This window comes from Protopterus annectens, chromosome 7.part0 (genome assembly GCF_019279795.1).
Source record: "Protopterus annectens isolate FY-2018-M chromosome 7.part0, PAN1.0, whole genome shotgun sequence".
Classification (NCBI taxonomy): Eukaryota; Metazoa; Chordata; order Ceratodontiformes; family Protopteridae; genus Protopterus; species Protopterus annectens.
The window spans coordinates 1,712,091,523-1,712,110,892 of record NC_056739.1 but is presented as its reverse complement, the minus strand read 5'-3'; the positions used below and the strand labels follow the sequence as shown (position 1 = coordinate 1,712,110,892).

The window sequence follows — 19,370 nt, the reverse complement described above, 5'->3', positions numbered from 1 at the left end:
AGTTACTATCAGTAAAATAAAAATAAGAAGCTCAAGATGTGAATGTAACTACGCATTTTATAAGATACTAGAAACACCTTACTTAACAGTAATGAATAAACTCATCAGTTTTCAAAAATCAAACAAACACAAGTGAATAAAAATTCTGCTGTGTTGACTAATCCACAAATTGATTTAAATGTTTCCTAATAACCACTGTCTTTAGACCCTTTCAGCCATTGTATGGAAAATGGAATGTCTTTTAAATACATTTTATTTTGCAGGTTTTACTTTTGTTATACTTTGAAAAGTAAAAGTAATGATAGATGGAGTCATGATCATGTATTCTTTTCTGTAAGGTAAACTAACCTTGAGTTACATGTCTAATATCTTACATTTTAGCAGCCTAATTTTTTTTCACAAGCCCACTTAGTGACACACCCTGGAAAAATTAATTGTTATATAAATGGTCCTAGACAATCAATTATTAATATAAACACCCCCCTGAAGAATTCATTATTAATATTATTGGCCCCTCGCAGCAAAAAGGTTGCCTATCCTTGTTTTAGATGATAACGTCCCATTTTTGTATAGGCCCTAAGAAGACCCACAGCTGACTGTACAAAGTTGTTCATCAGCATGTCTGAGGGTTCATATAATGTGGACTTCTTTCACTGGTACTTAGAAACTACTGAGTTATATGCACAGTGTGTAGGCTGTGGATATTTTATCTTTTTGTATCATACAACTGAATCATCACCTGGTCAGTCAGCTGATCTTCACATGCCATACGGATTCGCTCAGGTGTTGCAGGGCTGTTGAAGATAAAGGGGCCTGTTAAGTTATTCACTTTTCTGGCTTCGGCTACTGCATCCTTTATGGCATAAAACACAGAGCTTCCCAAGATCACAGCAGGTTCTCCCAGACCCTAAAATAAGGAATCAACTTATCAGTTCCACAATCTTGATTTTACATTACATTATTGAATACATCACCTATGTACTTACATGTGTTAAAAATAACAAATAGGAATCAGAAAGACACAACAAGGTATTGCTAGACTGTCTGTATCATATAACTTACATAAGAAAGCTACATACATCATTAATAATTTAGGAGTGTTCTGCTTTTACTGCATATGAGGAGACATGCAGTACATTTCTGCCAGCATAGGCAGAATTTGTGTCTATTTATTACATTGTGTTAACCTGGGCAACAGACATTTGAAGTACAGACCCGGGGGAAGAGTTCCATCCTATTAGATTCATGGCAATCCCAGGCACATAGGTAACATCAAGATAAGCAATAATACTACATAATGCAGTTACATGGTTAATTAACATTCAGATGCATGAAGGATGCAATACACTTCAGGAATATATTGCAAAGCACCACTAGCATATTACATTAATAAAATTAATTCACTGGTATAGTACTTTAATAAAACTCATTTAAGGTAAAGGCAATGTGAAGTTATGAGTTATTCTGATGGTTTTCCCCATGAGTGGTACATGACCTCAGTAAGCAATGTCTTTCAGCTTTTCCCGGTTAGGGGTCACCACAGTGGATCACCGGTCTGCAGATTGATTGGCAGTGGTGCTTTTACAGTGTCAAGTTGCCAGCCCAGCCCTCAAACTTCATAGAAGACAAACCTACCTGCATGTCTTTAAAACTCACTCAACCACAGGAAGGACATGCAGATGCCACACACAAGGAGCTCCAGCTGAGAATTGAACCACAGAACTAACTTCTGCACCACCACAGCTGACATGACTTCAGTAATGGTCTTCATTTCATTAACTAAATTACAAAACTGTCTATTTCTTCATCAGTTTTCAGTGAGAAAAAAGATCCCCAGCACAAGCCATGATGGAAGTAATAGACAAATGAAGACAATCACAATGAAAGGCCATGAGAGACAGGTGGAATGCAGATGAGGAGGGTTACAGGCATAATTATGAGTGTAGACAGTATGTGACAGGGAAAATAGGGAAAGAGGGCCCTGAGCTTAGGGAATATAATCTAAGATATACAGAGTGAGCCTCACAATAAGCTTCTGAGAGAAATGGTGGATGCACACCTCTCAACGTCTTATGGCAAAAGGTCTGGACAGAGCCAAAAATAATTGGGGCAAAATCAGGGACAGAGTTTACATATTGCACTTATAACTTAGTTAGACCCTTTTATTTTCTAGCAACTTTCTTAGAAGGTTGCTAAAATAACAGGTTATGCATTAGCATGCATATTCTGATGGGTATGAAGTTTGCTCAAATGTTAGTCATTAATTTAGTGAGTTCAGTCATAGGTTCATAGGTTCATATGTTCATAGGAGGTTACTAGGCTAGTGGCCCTAGAGCCTTTACAAGCCTAGCCATGTAAATCACAAGTATACCCATTGTTCTTTTTTAGGTAGTTCACAGAACGAATTTATAAAAATAGTGGGTCTGTGATCAACACCTGTTACCCCTGTCCACGAGGGACATGGCTGCTATCCCAGGGGTGAATTTGCAGTCTCCCATGCAATTATTTAGGTTGCATTTGAACAGGTTCAGTGATCTCTGTTTTATGTGAATAGAGAGTCTATTTCAGAGAAGTGGCAGTCTCTGGGAGACATAACTGTCTCTCCAGCATGATCTGTAAATGTCACAAGCTAGGATGAGATATCTAGAGCGAGTGACTCTTGAGCCATTTGACTTGCTGATGTGCAGCATTTCCATTAGGCAAGGTTGAAGATTACCCTATAGGCCAGGCACGAGTCACCTCTCGGCAGTCTATAAGATAAAGTGCAAAGTGACAGGGCTTTCAGCCTGTCCATGTCGGTCATGGTTTGGAGTCCCTGCATTTTCTTAGTGAGAAACCTCTGAGGTCTCACCAGCTGCTGCCGGTGTCTGGTGAGGTACATGCAAAAGGGTGCACCATACTCTTAGTGGTCTGATAAGGGTAGAGTACAGTGGAGTTATAATATCCCTTGACCTGGATGCTATGCCCTTGTTTATGAGGTGCGCTGCTTAGAAGGCTTTCCTTACCACTGTGAAAACTTAGTGATCAAAGTTCAGATTGCTATCAACCTGTATTCCCAAGACACTAGGTTGGAACTCATGGGGGTGCTGTCAGTACTGTAATTTGTAGAGAATTTTGTTTTTCCAAAGGGAGTAATAATGCATTTTTTAGCATTTAGTTTTAGACCATGGCTTTGGCACCAATCATTTGTGGTAGCCCTTCTTGTAATATGTTGACATCATTGGGGGACACAATGATTGCTCCCAGTTTGCAATAATCGGCGGACTTGGTGAGCCAAAGGCCATCTACTTTGGCCTGGACTTCTGAGAAATAGAGACCAAACAGTAAGGGGCCCAGCACAGACCCCTGTAGTACTCCACTGGTGATGGGTCTGCTGGTGGAGGTGGAGTCACCAATTTTGACAGAGTGTGTTCTATTGGTGAGCCAATTGACTGCCAATCTAGTAACATAAGGGTTAATCCTTATCTGTGAGAGTTTCTTAATGATGCTAGAGTGGGGAATTGTGTTGAAAGCCTTGGTAAGTTTGAGCTAGGCTGTGTGCACTGTCTTACCTTCATCCATGGCTTTGATGACATTCTCAAAGAAGGCTACCAGGTTTAATAAGCATGATCAACCCTTAATGAAGCCAAACTGGGTTGGGTCCAGCATTTGAAGGTTGCCTTTGTCCTTGTTGATAAGGTTCATGATAATTCTTTCCATGGCCTTGCAGATAAGGCTGGTTAGACTTATGGGTCTGTAGTTCCCAGGGTCAGTTGATGCCCCCACCTTTGAGTAGGGGGATTACTGTTGCTGTTCTCCATTCTGCAGGAACATAGCCAATTCTCAAGCTATGATTAAAGAGAATGCCAAGTGGGTCCACTAGGTCTTGTTTTAGATTGTTTACTAAACAACTTGGGATATTATCTGGTCTCACTGAGCCCATGTTTTTGGCCTTGGTGAGTGTAGAGATGACCTGTTCTCTAGAAATATTAGGCAGAGGACTGGTGTCAGGTATGCTTTGGGATATGGTAGGTGGAGATAGGGGTGAACTTGCACTGAATCTGTCAGCTAGCAGGCTGGCGATATCTTCTGGTGTATTATGAGTGATCCCATTTACAACCAGTTCGGCACATAGCTGGGCATTCCCTTTTAGACTTCTGACATAGTTAAAGAATGCCTTATGATTATCCTTGGCTAGGGATGTGATTTTAGTTTCGTAATTTGCTTTAGTAGACTTTACAAGATTTCTGATTTTTCCTGTTTAGGCTTAGGAGGGAACTCTTCCTCTACAGAGTAATATTCCTTTGCTTTTGGACATCAGTTTCTTTCTGTTGTAGTATAATTTGTTTATACTTGAAGTCCACCACTGTGGCTTATTTTTATGGAAAGACCTGGTTTTGATCTGGTCAGGTACAGCAGAGTTTATGCAGTTGCTTAAGTGTTTGTACATGGTATTTGCATACAAGTCTGCAGAGTGATCATTGATATTTGTGATTGTGGATGGAATGCAGCTTTTTTATCATGGCTTAGTAGGCTGTAGTTAGCTTTGGTGAAGATTTTTATAATGTTTTGTTCCTGTGAGAGTGTCAGTTCCAGCAGTTACTTCAAATGAGACTGATTTGTGGTCTGACCTAACCAGGGAGGACATCACGCATGGGGAAGTACAGTAACCCCCCCCATGTTGGTCAGTACTGTGTCCAGAACATTAGCGCCCCTAGTGGGGGTGCAGACTATCTGTTACAGAACATTTGTGTTAACAAAGTCCAGGAACCTCTAGGAAAGTGTGCTTTTGCTTGTGGATGTCCTCCAGTCTATGCAAGTATAGTTGTAATCTCCCATGACTAAGGTGCTTGGCTGTATGGTGAGTAATTCCAGTAAATTGAGGTAGCAGGTGTGCTTATCCTGGCTCATGGTGGGGGATCTATAGCTAGCAATGATGTAGTATGGGACTTTTCTAATAGTTAATTGAACATGGAGTAGTTCAGGGGAGTCATGCTGTTTGGCCAGTATCGAAGTGTATTTGGTTTTAATGAAGATGGATACACCTCCACCTTTGGTTCTTTCGTGCTCATTTTGAAGTTTGAACATGTGGAAAGCATTGTAGCGTTGCATACTGGGGTGCTCTCAGTGGGCTTGAACCATGTCTCTGTAACTGCACAGGCGTCATCATCCTCCAAGGTGAGGAGTGCTTACAGGGAGTTTAGTTTCATGCTTAAACATCTAGCTTTAAGCAGCACGACCCTGAATTTCTCTCAATTAGATTTTGCTACGTTGGAAAATTTGTTGTTTTGACATTGCCTAAAAAAGGCATTATGGGGGAGGCAAGGGCCTTTGCCAGTATCAGAAAGGCTAGGGGGACAGGTGCAGATGATCTCTAGCAAAGCAGAGAGGTCTAACTACCATATTCTCGCAGGCTGACAGATACTGGATCCCTCTGGACTGACACCAGAAGCTGAACCAATTGTTGAAGTCAATCATTTTTTGTTTATATTGTGGCATTATCCTGGGTGAGGGTAGGATACTACTTAGGGCAAAGGACATACCTGTCTTGGACACATAATCAGAGAGGTCTGTCATGTCTCTCTTCATATAATCCAGAGAGGTACATCTCAAGTCATTCACTTAAACATGCACTATGACAGAGTCATAAATATACTTGTTGAGTGTGTATGCATGATTTGTCAGATCCTGGCGCCTGACAGGCAGCTGACCCTGACCTTCTCCTTATCCAGTCTGGTGAGGGGGACATCTGTGTGCCTCATTATGGAGTCACCTGTGACCAAGGCATTTGATGTGTTTTTCCTTAGGGCCTTATTTGTTGAGACATGGATGTGTGTAGGTTGATATATGTAGTGGTTTCTTTATGCTTAGTGGTGAGTGTGGATAGTGTGCATTTGGTAGACTTTTAATGGGCACCTTTGTGTATGTAGGTTTATGTGTTGTGACTTTATTTTGTGTAAGAGGTGAGGTTTGCGTGAGAGCTGCAGCATGTGTGCTGACAACCTGTTTGATGTCTAGTTTATTTTTACGTGATAATTGACTCCAGTTTCACAGTGTATTTGCATCTTTCACATTATCCTCTGTCAGCTTATTTAAAAGCAAAGCATAAACCCTACCTCAAATCACACTGGCTATGCCCCTGTGTTAACCCAGACTAAGTACCTAACTATTAACTAGACTCCCACAATTCCTAGCCTCCCATGATCATGATCTTGTGTTGTCTCACTAATTTTTAGTGAGCTTAACCTTCCTTAGGATTTTTTCTCATGTAAATAAGTATATACTGTGGAATGATCAAACACCTTCATATAGTATCACAACCTATGTATTAACACTAGAGATACATTCTTGTTTGCTGTTCTTCTATACTCTGTCTATTGATCTCTAGTGTTTTTCTTTCTTAGGTTTTTGTGAGACCTTAGTATCTCTTATCATAAATTACTAGGTGTATCTAATTTTGTAATATGTTATAAAGATTTGTACTACGCCATTTCTAATACAAATGTATTAGTCTTATTCATCTATTCTTAGATAAATTTTTCCTTTTTCCTACTGAAATATAAAATATATAATCTTAGGCTTGTACTATAATTGTTAAAACCTATGTACCAAATTATACTGTTATTGTCTTTGTCTTGACCTTTTATGTTGTTGTAATTTGTGGAGCTTTTCTCCCCGGGCCTCCACTGAAAATGGACATGTATCCAGCTGGACTAGCCCGGTCAACAAATGTAAAATAAAATAAAAATAAAAAGTGTTAGTTTGCTTTAGGAATAAATGGTTGTCAGTATTTTGTGTCTTTAGGCTTTTCCTGGTTAGGGATCGCTACAGCGGAACTCCGGTCCGCTAATGATTGGTAGTTGATTTTTATGTGCCGAGTTACCAGCTCTGATGCACAACCTTCAACGAAGGTACTCCCATTCATGCATGTCTCCACGCAGAAGACGCTCTAGCTGAGAGTCGAACTGGACAGCGTCTTACTCTGAGGCGACAACGCTACCGCAGTTGTCAGTATAAATAAATCAATTGCTGCATTGCCTCAAGATGCCCATATCAATCAAGCTGGCAGGAGAAATGATGGGAAACTTCCCATCCATTGTGGCAGGATTTTTCTGAATGTGGTATTTGGGAAGGAAGTGGGCTAGCTGGACTTAGTCACAAACAGAAAAAATGAAGCAGCAGTTTAATAAAATATAGTTAACAAAATGTAGTGCTGGCTTACATATACTTATTTTTCAGTGTTTTTTTTCCAGTGGATGAGATAGATTTCAGTGTAGATGCACACCAACCTCTTTCAGTGGATGAGTTGGATTTCATTGCAGATGCAGTCCTCAGTGAGTTGCCAGAAAACCACAAACCTTGTGAAGAACAGGCCAAAAATATGAGGGAGTAATATGGACATTCAGCAAAATTTTGCAAAGAAGAGAGGTATGGGTAGAGGAGGAATCTTGTACCTCTTAAGATGCAGCTTAAGGGTTAGTATTAGCCAGTCCTACTGACAGCACAACAAATGTTTTGCCTATCAGAAGTAGTTGTTTTTGAATCTGGGTTAGGCCTGGTAATTTCTCAGATTAGTAAGAAGCTGTATCCATTAATAGGGTAAGACAGTGGATGAAAGCCATGCTCCACATTGTAAAATATCTTTATTTAAAAATATTCAACATTTTAATCCACTCAAGACCAACATACAAAGCACCATAGTGCAAACTGAAATTTTTCAAAATTCCACAGAAACACTTAAATAGATTCTCCCATCAACAGATTACAGCCCAGAATGACACATTCTAGTGTGAGTGTGCAATGCATTAGATCAATATTCTTGGTGCAGCTCTTTTAAACAATACAGACCACCAGAAGTCCATAATAGTCAAATCCCAAATGTCAAAGCTGAAAATCTGAAATGCAGATATAATGCCTGGAGACAGCATGTCCCTAGTAAAAGAGTTATCTATCATAATGTGATCTCTGTAATATACTGTATCCAAATTATGAATGTGATCAGCAGTCTGGCAGCTAGAAATACCAGTAACAAAATTTAATGAAAAGCCAGGTTTAAACATTTTGTAAAAATTCTGTGTCATAACTGAAACACTGGAAAAGAAAAATATAACAATGAAAAAAAAAACAATGTATGTTTTGCATTAAATAAAAATGCCTCTGCTATGTGGCACTTGAGTGCCACTACAAAGAGGAGATGAAATGATAAATAATAACACCCAAAGCATGGAAAGGTGACATTAACTTTAAGTGATTTCTGCATAGAAGCAAGACCTTTGACCCCCCCCCCAATGTTGGGGCAAGCTTTGCATTCCACTGAACTTATATAAGCCAACTCCAAGGTTGCACCAACTTGACGAAAGAAGAAATCTTCCAAAGAAAGTAAATCATTGATGGCGTACACTTAGAAATTTCTCCAACAGTAATTTCCTAAGGAAAACTGGTATTGAAATGTTCCATGAATTTCACCTCAACCAATTGAAGTGCCAATAAAAGCATTAATATTAGTATTAATTTAGTGAAAATAACATCAACAGAGGCCAGAACCACATCTGAGAAAGTGATAGGGTAGGACTTCACTGACTACCTGCTTTTAATAACAAGGGTGTGAACAAAACACATCTATTTAAGACACTGTTAAAAGAAAAAAATCAACCTAAATATGGCACCCTCAAGCAAAAGGTCCAACTATCCCCAGCCAAAATAAAATATATCTAAATAATTAAACAATTCAACATCTAGGTATTTACAGTAAGAGAGGTCTCCCCACATCAGCATTGGATCACCCTATCCTCTACTTCCAATACACCTTTAGAGAGAAAACATGCAGCCCACTCCCAAACAGTATCAGAACATGTGCTATGTCCTGATCAAAGACCAGGCCACCAGGGCTCTCACAGGCCTGTCTTTTTCCTCCCCAGCAGCTGATCCATAAATTCTGTATAATGACCCCAGCTTGATTTCTTCTGGAAGATCATATCCAGGATCATGTGACACGTTCCCTGTATAGCGGGAAAAAGACAGTTCCATTTCTGAGTATCTTAACTGCCTTCTGGAGCTCTGGTTAAATATGCAAGATCAAGCAGAGATTGTAGATCCTCAGCAGGTCCTCAGGCAAATGAGTGAAGCATACCAAAGCATATGTGAGGTGAAAGGACCCCCCCCCCCAAAAAAAAAACAACAACTTACTACTCTTCTACTGTGTATCAAAATCATCTTAGTTGGCAACAATCCCAAAACACACACCTACAAAAGTGTAGAGGTGACTGGGAACATTATCTGCAGGAGGGTAGAAAGGTATGTAACCTTCTGAGTCCAAAATAGACAACACATATATGTATAAAAACTATTTTTTTTTTCAGTGGGGCATGAAGGTCATAAAATGTAAAAGCAGAGTCCAGTTCAGCTTCTGCTTCCACCTGACATTTTAAATCAAATAGATAAGAGACCAAATTCCAAGCCTGCATATGTTCATCCCCCAAGAGGTAGAAAATCACCAAGATAATACCCATTATGGCCTGTTTGCCTGATATGCAATCTAAGATTAAACACTAAAAGGGGAAGAACTACCCATGGGATAATTTGGTAGCCAAGTAAAGAACAGCCTACTAGTATGGAAAAACAACCCTGTTATTAATATCAAATTAAGCTCTCAGGCCCTCAAATGAATCAACTTGCTTCCATTTTATTGTGACTTGACACATTAATGCCTTTGCACCACCATCAGCTGTAGGGGAAACTATGCTCTTTTCCTTGAAAATCTTTGCAAATATTATAGAATACCACTTTCAAATCACTAGCAAAGCCCCAAAAAGAACTTGTAACTTAGTGAAAACAGTGTTCACAAACTAATTAGCCCAAAATGATGTATAAATCCATTGGAGACCCAACACTGCTGCATTCATATATGAAGAAATGCAGAGGCTTCTGAAGAAGGGATCTTAACATCCTCAACCCCCATAAGTAGGAAGCAAGGAGCCTGCTTGCTGTTTTTTTCCAGAGTTGTGATCAGAACTTTTACTATTATAATATTGCAAGCCTGAAAGTCTGATGTACTAGGAATGAGATGAGAATTCCCACCCGCCCACTGGCATTTGGGGTCAACAAGGGCAAACAAAGGCACTCTGAGCATCCATAAGCCAGAGTTAATAGCAAATAAATGTTCAAATCTTTCTGAAATGCAGTGTGTAATATTCTAAAAGATGTATATAATTTCTATCTAAAGAATTATTTTCACTAAAGCAAAATACAACTCCTTGGAGAACATCTAAGACCACAGAAAGGCTAGTTTTGAAGGTATGATGTCTTGGATAACTACAACAATCAAATCCTTCATTTATAATTAATTAAAAGCATTTACAAATATAGGTATTGAATACTATCAAGGTGAATCCATAAACATTCACACAACTCACTAGATGGAGTACACTGCTTCCCCAAAACAATCATCTTTGATATATTGATATGGTATACAGAGACTGGTACAAATGATTCCACCAGACACCAGATCCTGTGGATGGTGGTTTACAGAGACACAAGCTTCAGGACCACATAATCTACAAAAAGGCAATGCATCTCATAAGGATTCAGACCTATCCAAGGCAGAGTTAGACTGAGAAACTCAGATTGAGAACTACTAATGGCTCCAATGCAAATTTCAACAAGACTTGGGCTAATGGACAGTCTTCCCTTATCCTTCACCTAACAGTAAATCAATCCAAAATGTATGAGACAATGTTACCACTTTGAAAGAACCATGTGAGTATCAGATAAGGCTACAATCAGCTTAGAACAAAGGGGAGAATGTTGCAAAATGGTACAGAGATAACCTTGATCTATATAATCAGATTCTATCCCTGCATCAAACAAAAGAATCACCCAGCTATCAAATTTCATGTCTTGTGTCCATCAGCAGCACAAGTCATAAAGTGTTGCCCCAAGTGGTGTGACACTGAATAATCACGGTCTGATTTTCATATATAGTTGCCAGATGATGGGGTTTTAGTATATTAGCCCAGATTCCAATAAAGATTGGATAGTCCACAATGAGATGAGAACTTTCATATCTGCAGAAGGATGGATGTGAGACCCTTTCCAGATTTTAGAATGAGAGGAATTGTAGCACAGTTCCGTGAGATGGATGGGAAGGTGGGCTTCAATGTATCCCTACAGGCCTATCATAGTAAAACTAAAGGAATCCAGTCTGGTTTGGGTCCCTTTAATGGGCATAATTTAGAGATGTAAAAAATTGTTAGACGTTGGTAGCACACAGGAGAGATGTTTAGTTGAACAAAAAGTAAGCGCTTTCATGGATGGACTCCGCTTCTTCAGACTAACAATGAATTAAACCAACATCACATTTAAAAAGTCTATCTAATCATACACCAAGCAGTAAGGGCAAGGCCTTAATCATGCAATTAAGCATTAAAGTGTTAGTACACTATATAATATACAAACATCAAACCCTACATATTCATATCCCAACCTATAAAAAGCAAAACTTTAGTCACTCAAGGGAACAATAAAGTGCTAGTGCAACATATAAGTATGAATTCATCTTCCAAAAGTATGACATCTATTTAAAACACATTAAACATGTATAAAAATATATATAAAGAACATTTATATATATATATATATATATATATATATATATATATATAAGAATAACTATATGTAAATTAATCTTAGTTACATTAAAATGCATAAAAATGCTTGAGAAAAATAATAGTATAAACATGCATATGTATACATATCTACTTAAATACACACATATGTAAATGTGTATATATGCCCATACACATACACAATTGCTCTAAACAACTAGCCTAGAACATGCATAGAGAAAATAAAAATACATATATGTACAACTCTATAACATTAAAAACATTCTTAATTACAAGGGATAGAGCTTTAAACTCTGGGCTTTCAGGAATGGCTTCAATGATACTTTAGTATTAAGACCAGGTGGTCTATCCGCTTGAAGCTTTAATATCCATTCTTGTTCTACAGCTTCTGTTTGATTATTTAAATCACCCCCTCTCTTGTTCATATGAACTAACTGTAACACAAAAAATGTAAAACTATGTCCTGAACCTTCAGTTTTAACATGCATAGCAAGTGCATTGCTCTCCTTCATATTCCTTGTGTCCCTCATATGCTTCAATATTCTATCTTTAAATATGCACTTTGTCTTGCCTACATACAAGGCATAACAGGTAACACAGAAATTAAAGTATACCACATTCTTTGTCTGACAGTCAGCGTAAAAGTTTATATCAATTTTAAATCCCTTCTGTGGATGTATAAACTGTCTTCCAACATAAATATGAGAGCATGCCATGCATCTTCTACATATGTACATTCCTAATCTGTCTGAGCAATTATATTGATGTGCACCTATAGACATATAGCAGAGTTGTCTTTTTAAGGACCTAATTTTAAAGGTAAAGCGAGGTTCATCTCCTATCACTCCATTAAGTTCCTTGACGTTAGATAAAAATCCCAATTATTCTTTACCACATCACATACTAAGCTTATATCACTGGCATATGTGAGTGGCATCCTTAACATCTCACTATTTATATTTCCTGTGGAATGTGCATTGATTTCATTACTATTCATTAATCCAGTTTGTACCATTCCTGTAGTATTATAATAAGGTTTACATCTGTCAAGTCCTTCATCCCATGCTAGTTCTGTCTATCAATATCACATTCTTTGTAGCTTCTCATCATAAATTCTTGTTTTAAGCTGGAGAGTGCTGCATGTAGAGTGATATCATCATTGTGCAAACGCATAATGCGATATACCTGTCCTCTCAAAACATGCATCTTGGTGTGTTTAGGATGCATACATCCATTATGGAGCACAGTGTTTTTCCTAACTGGTTTCCTGTACAGTTCAGTGGACACCTGATGAAATATAACTCTCTTCACCTTTACGTCCAAAAAAACATTCTTCTGTATCATGCCATAAGAGGAAAATATCATCCACAAAGCACTTGTACCAGACAATAGACTCAGCATGCTCATTATTATTAATCACATGGCTGATTTCACATTGTACTAATGATAGGTTGGCATAGGTATTGGCACAGGCCGTGCCCATAGCAATGCCATCCTTCTGTATATAGTGCTTCTCACCAAATATAAATATATTATTCTCCAAAAATTGCCAGCCAAGAAGCCGAGAGGTGGTATACGTATATATATATATATATATATATATATATATATATATATATATATATATATATATATATATATATATATATATATACTCTAAAGTTAAGGAAAAATATTATTTCTAACACATGGTAAACATTCCTATCAACAGCACCATAACCATTGTCGTAATCAAAATTAAAGAGGTCCTGGCAGTGACATAGCTAGAGGTTGTGCCACCCAGGAGTGTCTTTGAGTTTGCCACCCCTCCTCCTCACAAAATCATGGTCAAATAGGCCCCCATACACAGCCCTCCTCCCTGCAGCCATTCCAGTGTCCCATTACTTGTCTATTTATCCCCATTTACCATAAACACTGTAATGTGCATACTGCTTTACGCTTTACTTCGACAATGATTATCTGGATTTCATTTAAAACTTTTATATTACATTTTATAGCATAAACACTAATAGACATCTGCTAAACAAAGTAATACAGTCTCACAATGAAGACAAGACTTAGCATTAAAACTTCTCTGCCCTTGAAACTCAATCATTGAAACAGCATTGAAACCCACATTCAATGAAAATGCATCTAGCCAGTGGCAGGTAAAGTTTACCTTTGTGCTGTTTTCAAATCATAGGCCCCTTGCACACATATTAGGACCATGCAAACATACATGTGTTCTTTGATTCACCTTTTTGATTGTATTAAATTATATTCCTTGTATAATACAGCATACTTGTTAGATCATGTTTTAAATTTATTGTTTGGAACATTTTTCCAGTATGCAATGAAACAAAATGAATGAACCAATAATGACAAAACTGCCCAATTCAGAACATTTCCATCATAAAAGTCTACTTACATTTCTGTCAGTACAATCCACTAATATCAGTAAATGTGCACAATCTCTACAGAAGTAAAAGCCATCAAAATAATTCCTCATTAAAGAGATATGTAGCTAATGAAGAGGTTGCTGCTAGCAAACAACTTTATATGTCATTGTTTCATCTACAAATAAAGTGCCTATTGCCCTTGAAGAATAACTTGCCTATGTTACATTAAAAATGATAAGCTAGTAATATTACAATAGGGAATGGAGGGCAAACTGACAACGGGTTCATAGTTACTAGATATCTCCTCCAAAGGAGAACATTCTCAAGACTGCAGCATCCAACCCCTTTAAAGTACAACACAGTGCAGTATCAGCAATCCGTCTACATACTGTGTGAGTAGAACCCACAACCTTCTTCATCAAAAGCAAGTATATTACCTGCTGTGCTGCTAACAATGCAAACAGACTTGACATAGGCAGCACTAAACTTCTATTCCCCCCTGAATCTCTCAGCTCCTTGTAAAATCCACTTGACACTCAAATATATCTCTTAACTTTGCAGCACACGAAATCTGGAAAAAGCCAACATTTATTGGGGGGCACAGGCCCAAAACCAGGGCACATTTAGAACATCGCTTCTATAATCTTAGAGAGTTGCTGGAATAAAATGTGTTGTGTTGCCATGCATTTCCTGAAAGATAGGAAGACTAAAAGTTAAATGGCTATCATTATTTAGTGAATTAAGTTCTCACTGATTTGCCAGAAAACCACAAATTTAAAGAGGAACAGACAAAAAGTATGAGCCAAACATACCAGACAGTCTGTGAAAATCTGGACATTTAAGAGCTATGGACTCAACTCCTTGCATCACAAGTGGTGGTATAGGTAGACCCCCCCCTCCCACCCCCCAGCTATGCCACTGGGTCTTGGGCCCAATCTACTAAAAGAAAAGTGCAAGTTCCAGAAACACATTATACTAACCATTAATCACTGAACTTAAAATCAACCTCAGATGTGTACACCAATTCAATGCACCAAACAAGTTATAGTTTGCACAATGTCTAATATTACTGAAAGGCATTCAGAAAACAGCAGGTACCCAGATACTGCACAAGAGTAAAGCTGGAGGAGGCAGCACCAATCCTGCATGATGGGCAAATATACTTCCCAAAAATAAAGTCACAGCTCCACCTAAACAGGATGGTAAGAGAGATCTGTGACTACCAGACCAGCAAAAGGTAAAAAAAGAATTGTTCCTGAAAATACTGCAGTTGCATCCTGGGCAGATTCCTTCTCATGTCAGAGGAGAATGACAAAGCTCCTTCCAATATAATACAACCAAATAACAAATAAAAGGGAGTAAGTTCCTAATTAGTCTGAAACAGCAAAACAAATGAACTATAGTCTTTACCCCAACAGCAAAATATTATAATGCATCTAGCATTCAAGTAAGTTGACTAACTAGCCAGGCAGCACAGAATGTATGATCACATGCAACATTGCTAATCACAAGTGACTCACAGTTAATCCAGGAACCCAGACTGGCTGGGGGGGGGGGTTCTCTCTCACCCTCTCTCTCTCTTATTTTTTTATTTGGGACCAATGCTTTTTTACAGCAGCTTCTCTGGATTCCTTCTAGTGTGGCTACTTCTGTAAGACTGTAATGGAAGAATTCCATACTATGTTTAGCAGTGGATCTAATTATATAGGAAATTGTAAGTTAACTACAGAAATTTGCAGATTTTTACAGGAGGATTTTGACATTAGTTTTGTGTTCCTCAGAAAACGATTCCATGTTTACAGTTTCTAAGCTGAAATATGGAATATATCTGTAAGAAAGATTAAATGGTATGCTTTACAATGAAGGTCATCTTATTATTCATGCATAAATATTATGAATAATTTAACAAGATTAACATCACAAAGTCATCTAATGTTACAGTCATTCATTCATATGCTTTGCAGTCCCACATTCCTAACATTTGGATTAGAGCAGAGGTGTCCATCTGGTAGATTGCAGGACAGAATCCATCCCTCCAAAGCATTTTATCCAGCCATCATGTCCAGCAACAAACTCCTTTGACTGTGCAGATGAACGTTGGACATCCTCCCCCAACTTTCCCAGTATTGTATGTGGCCCCTGAACCAAAAAGGCTGGATGTCCCTGGATTAGAGTATAATGCAAATGTAAATAAATAATATAGGACCCATGACTGAACTCTGAGGAAGCCCAATACTGACTGAGATATGAACAGATCCCAAAATCAGAAGCCATGTCCTTAGATTTGTTGGCCAAGCTTTTGTCCAGTTTAGTATATACCAATTGAAATAACAGCATCAGAAACATTAGTTATGTCCAGACAAATCCTAATACCAGATCACACCAACAATGGGTACTGATTCATAAAGGTTTATTATATGTCTCATATTGGTCATGCCATTTATAAAGCTCTGCTCATAAAGGGCACTTCCCAGTTCACATCCACTTCACTGGAGATTTTTATTATTGGCATTCTTTCCCTGTAAATATGAATTATAGGATATATATATATATATATATATATATATATATATATATATATATATATATATATATATATATATATATATGAATTGTACTGCGGTGGTGGTGCTGCGGTAGCATTGTCACCTCACAGCAAGACGTTGTGCCGTTCAATTCTCAGCTAGAGCGTCTTCGGTGTGGAGACATGCGTGAATAGGCGTGCCTTCGTTGAAGGTTGTGCATCAGGGCTGGCAAACTCGGCACGTAAAAAATCTACTGCCAATCATTAGCGGACCAGAGTTCCGCTGTGGCGACCCCTAACCGGGAAAAGCCGAAAGACACAAACAAACAAACATATATATATATATATATATATATATATATATATGAATTGGAATGTTGCTGGTTTTGAAGAGGGAGATGGCGGTAGTGAGGATGAAGTGGATTAGTGTAGTCCATTGATCATGCTTGGCTGATACTTTTGTGCTTTTTGTTTGTGCCTTCAGTTGGCTCAGTCATTGTTGTTACTGTTATTGTATAAATGTTTTTGTTTTTGTGCTTCTGTTTGTACTTGTGCTCGGAGAAACGTAATTTCATTCAGTTGTGCACTTGTGTATGATCTGAATGACAATAAAGTTACTTTTGACTTGACTTGACTTGACTTGAATTGTAAGATAGGCTGATCAGACTACAGCTTTTCTTATTCTGAGTTTGACCTATTTGCACATGGCTGTAGATAGCAATCATGAACACATTAATCAAGAGGGTTTAAATGTGGTGGAAGACAAAATCGTACCATTTGTGGTCTAGATGTGATGGGTCTCTGTTAATAATAGTAACTACAGCTGTCTTTGACTGCCTTCTACTTCATAAAATGCATATTTGCCATACGATGATAAGGTGTAGCATGTGAATCAAAAAGGCAGTGGGGTGTAGTACCGAACCAAATGATGAGTTCCCTGCATAAATTAACAAGGCTGTATTGGGTGTAGTACCAGTCCCAGCTTATGGGTTCCCTTAATGTTTCAAAAAGGCAGCAGGGTTGTACTACAGGGCCCAGCCAATGGATTCCCTGCCTCAATCAATAAGGCAGTGAGGGTGTAGTAAAGGGCCCAGCTAATGGGTTTCTTGCATATATCAAAATGGCTGTTGTGATGTTGTATAGGGTCAAGTTAATAGGTACTCTACATGAATCAACAAAGCAATGATGGTGTAGAAGAGGTCCCAGAAGATGGGTTTATTGCATGTATCAAAAAGATAGAGTGGGTGTATTACAGGGCCAAGATGATGGCTTCCCTGCATGTATCAAAAAGACAGTGGGGCTGCACTGCATGGCCTAGTTCATGGGTTGCCTGCATGAATCATCAAGCTAATGGGTTTCCTACATGTATCAAAAAGGCAGTGGGGATGTAGAACAAGGCCCAGCTGATGTATGCGGGAATGAACAAGGCCATGGGGGTTGTAGCACAATCCCAGCTGATGGAATCTCTACTTGAATCAAAAAGTAAGTGATAGGTGCAGTCCACAGCCCAGGAGTTGGGTTCCCTGCATAAATCAACAAGGCAGTGAGGATGTAGTACAAGGCCTAGCTGATGGGCACCCTGCATATATCATAAAGGCTATGAGGAATGGAGTGGAATCAGGAGTTAGACAGAAGATTTAGAGGTGATAGTAAATACTGTTATACCACCAGTGTAGTGGTATTAAAACTGACACTTATCAACATGCTGTCTTGAAAACTTTTTCATAGGTTCATACTAGACAAATGACAACCAAGGTGTTTACAAGCCTAACAGTGCAGCCCAACCCAGATTTATCCAAGAGTTCCTTGGACACCAATATGATGGGGTATGTTGGTATACAGACATGGGCATATGGAGGATTTCTTGCAGGGGGGTGCAAACCCAGAGGCCAGAGCTGTAGGGTATATCCGTTACATGTGGATAACCAAGATAACTTTATACCATGGCTGACTGTAAGGTACTCTTATCTTACATACCATCGCTCATTTCTTGCTAAACAAGATGTCCCAGAGATCATCCATGCGCAACTATCAGCAGGCAAAACCACATTTCAAGTTGTAGCCGGTTAAAGATCGCCCACCATGTCCCAAGATTCTCACTCTGCATTCCTTGAGACATTGGAAAATATAAAGGTCCTACCCAACACCATAATCTTGGGTGATTTCAACTACCGTGGTATAGACTGGGTGAACTACCAATGTTCCAACTCCTATGCTCAGTGATTCATAGAATTTATAAATTCAAATGCCCTTGAACAACTAGTATTGTTCCCCCACTAGAGGGGACAACATATTGGATTTAATCATCACAAATATGGGCACCCATTGTACCACACCCATTATCACTCCCTCCTTGGTCAGATCCGACCACAAACTGATAACCTTGGACATCCTCACCCCTCCACCTCCCCCAGTCAAAGAAACCATAGTCAAAAACCTTTCCAAAGCAAAATTCAAACTACTTGCATCCGAAGTGGAAAGCTTCACTATTCCCTTGCAGAAGGATAATGATATTCAGGATGCGGAATCCTACACCAAGGCACTCTATATGCATCTTCAGGATTGCATGGACCGTGCTATCCCAAATAAGACTCCTTCCTCAAGCAAGAAGAAACCAGTCTGGTGGACCCCCGGCCATAAGCAAACTTTAAAATCATCCCTAATCAGCATTAGTAAGAAATTGAAGGCCCTCATCAAGTCAACTAAAGCTAATTTTAATAAAGGACAGTTCCTTCCTCACTATCCCCCCCAACACAAATAACACTAATACAAGCTTTACCCTCAAAACAGTTTCCACCACTTCAATCAAAAGCATGCTCTCCAAACTAGAAACCTCATCAACAGCAGCCGACCTACTCCCCAGCT

At 38.7% G+C, this 19,370-nt stretch overlaps 1 protein-coding gene across 1 annotated transcript in view; it reads right to left on the bottom strand.

The window, feature by feature from the left end:
* Positions 1 to 19,370, bottom strand: part of LOC122807194 (aldehyde oxidase 1-like) — a 784,671-nt gene that overhangs the window by 10,532 nt on the left and 754,769 nt on the right. Inside the window, exon 34 of the mRNA XM_044078244.1 lies at positions 740 to 907. Coding sequence (XP_043934179.1) covers positions 740 to 907 — 168 coding nt within the window. The remainder of the gene's footprint in view (positions 1 to 739; positions 908 to 19,370) is intronic.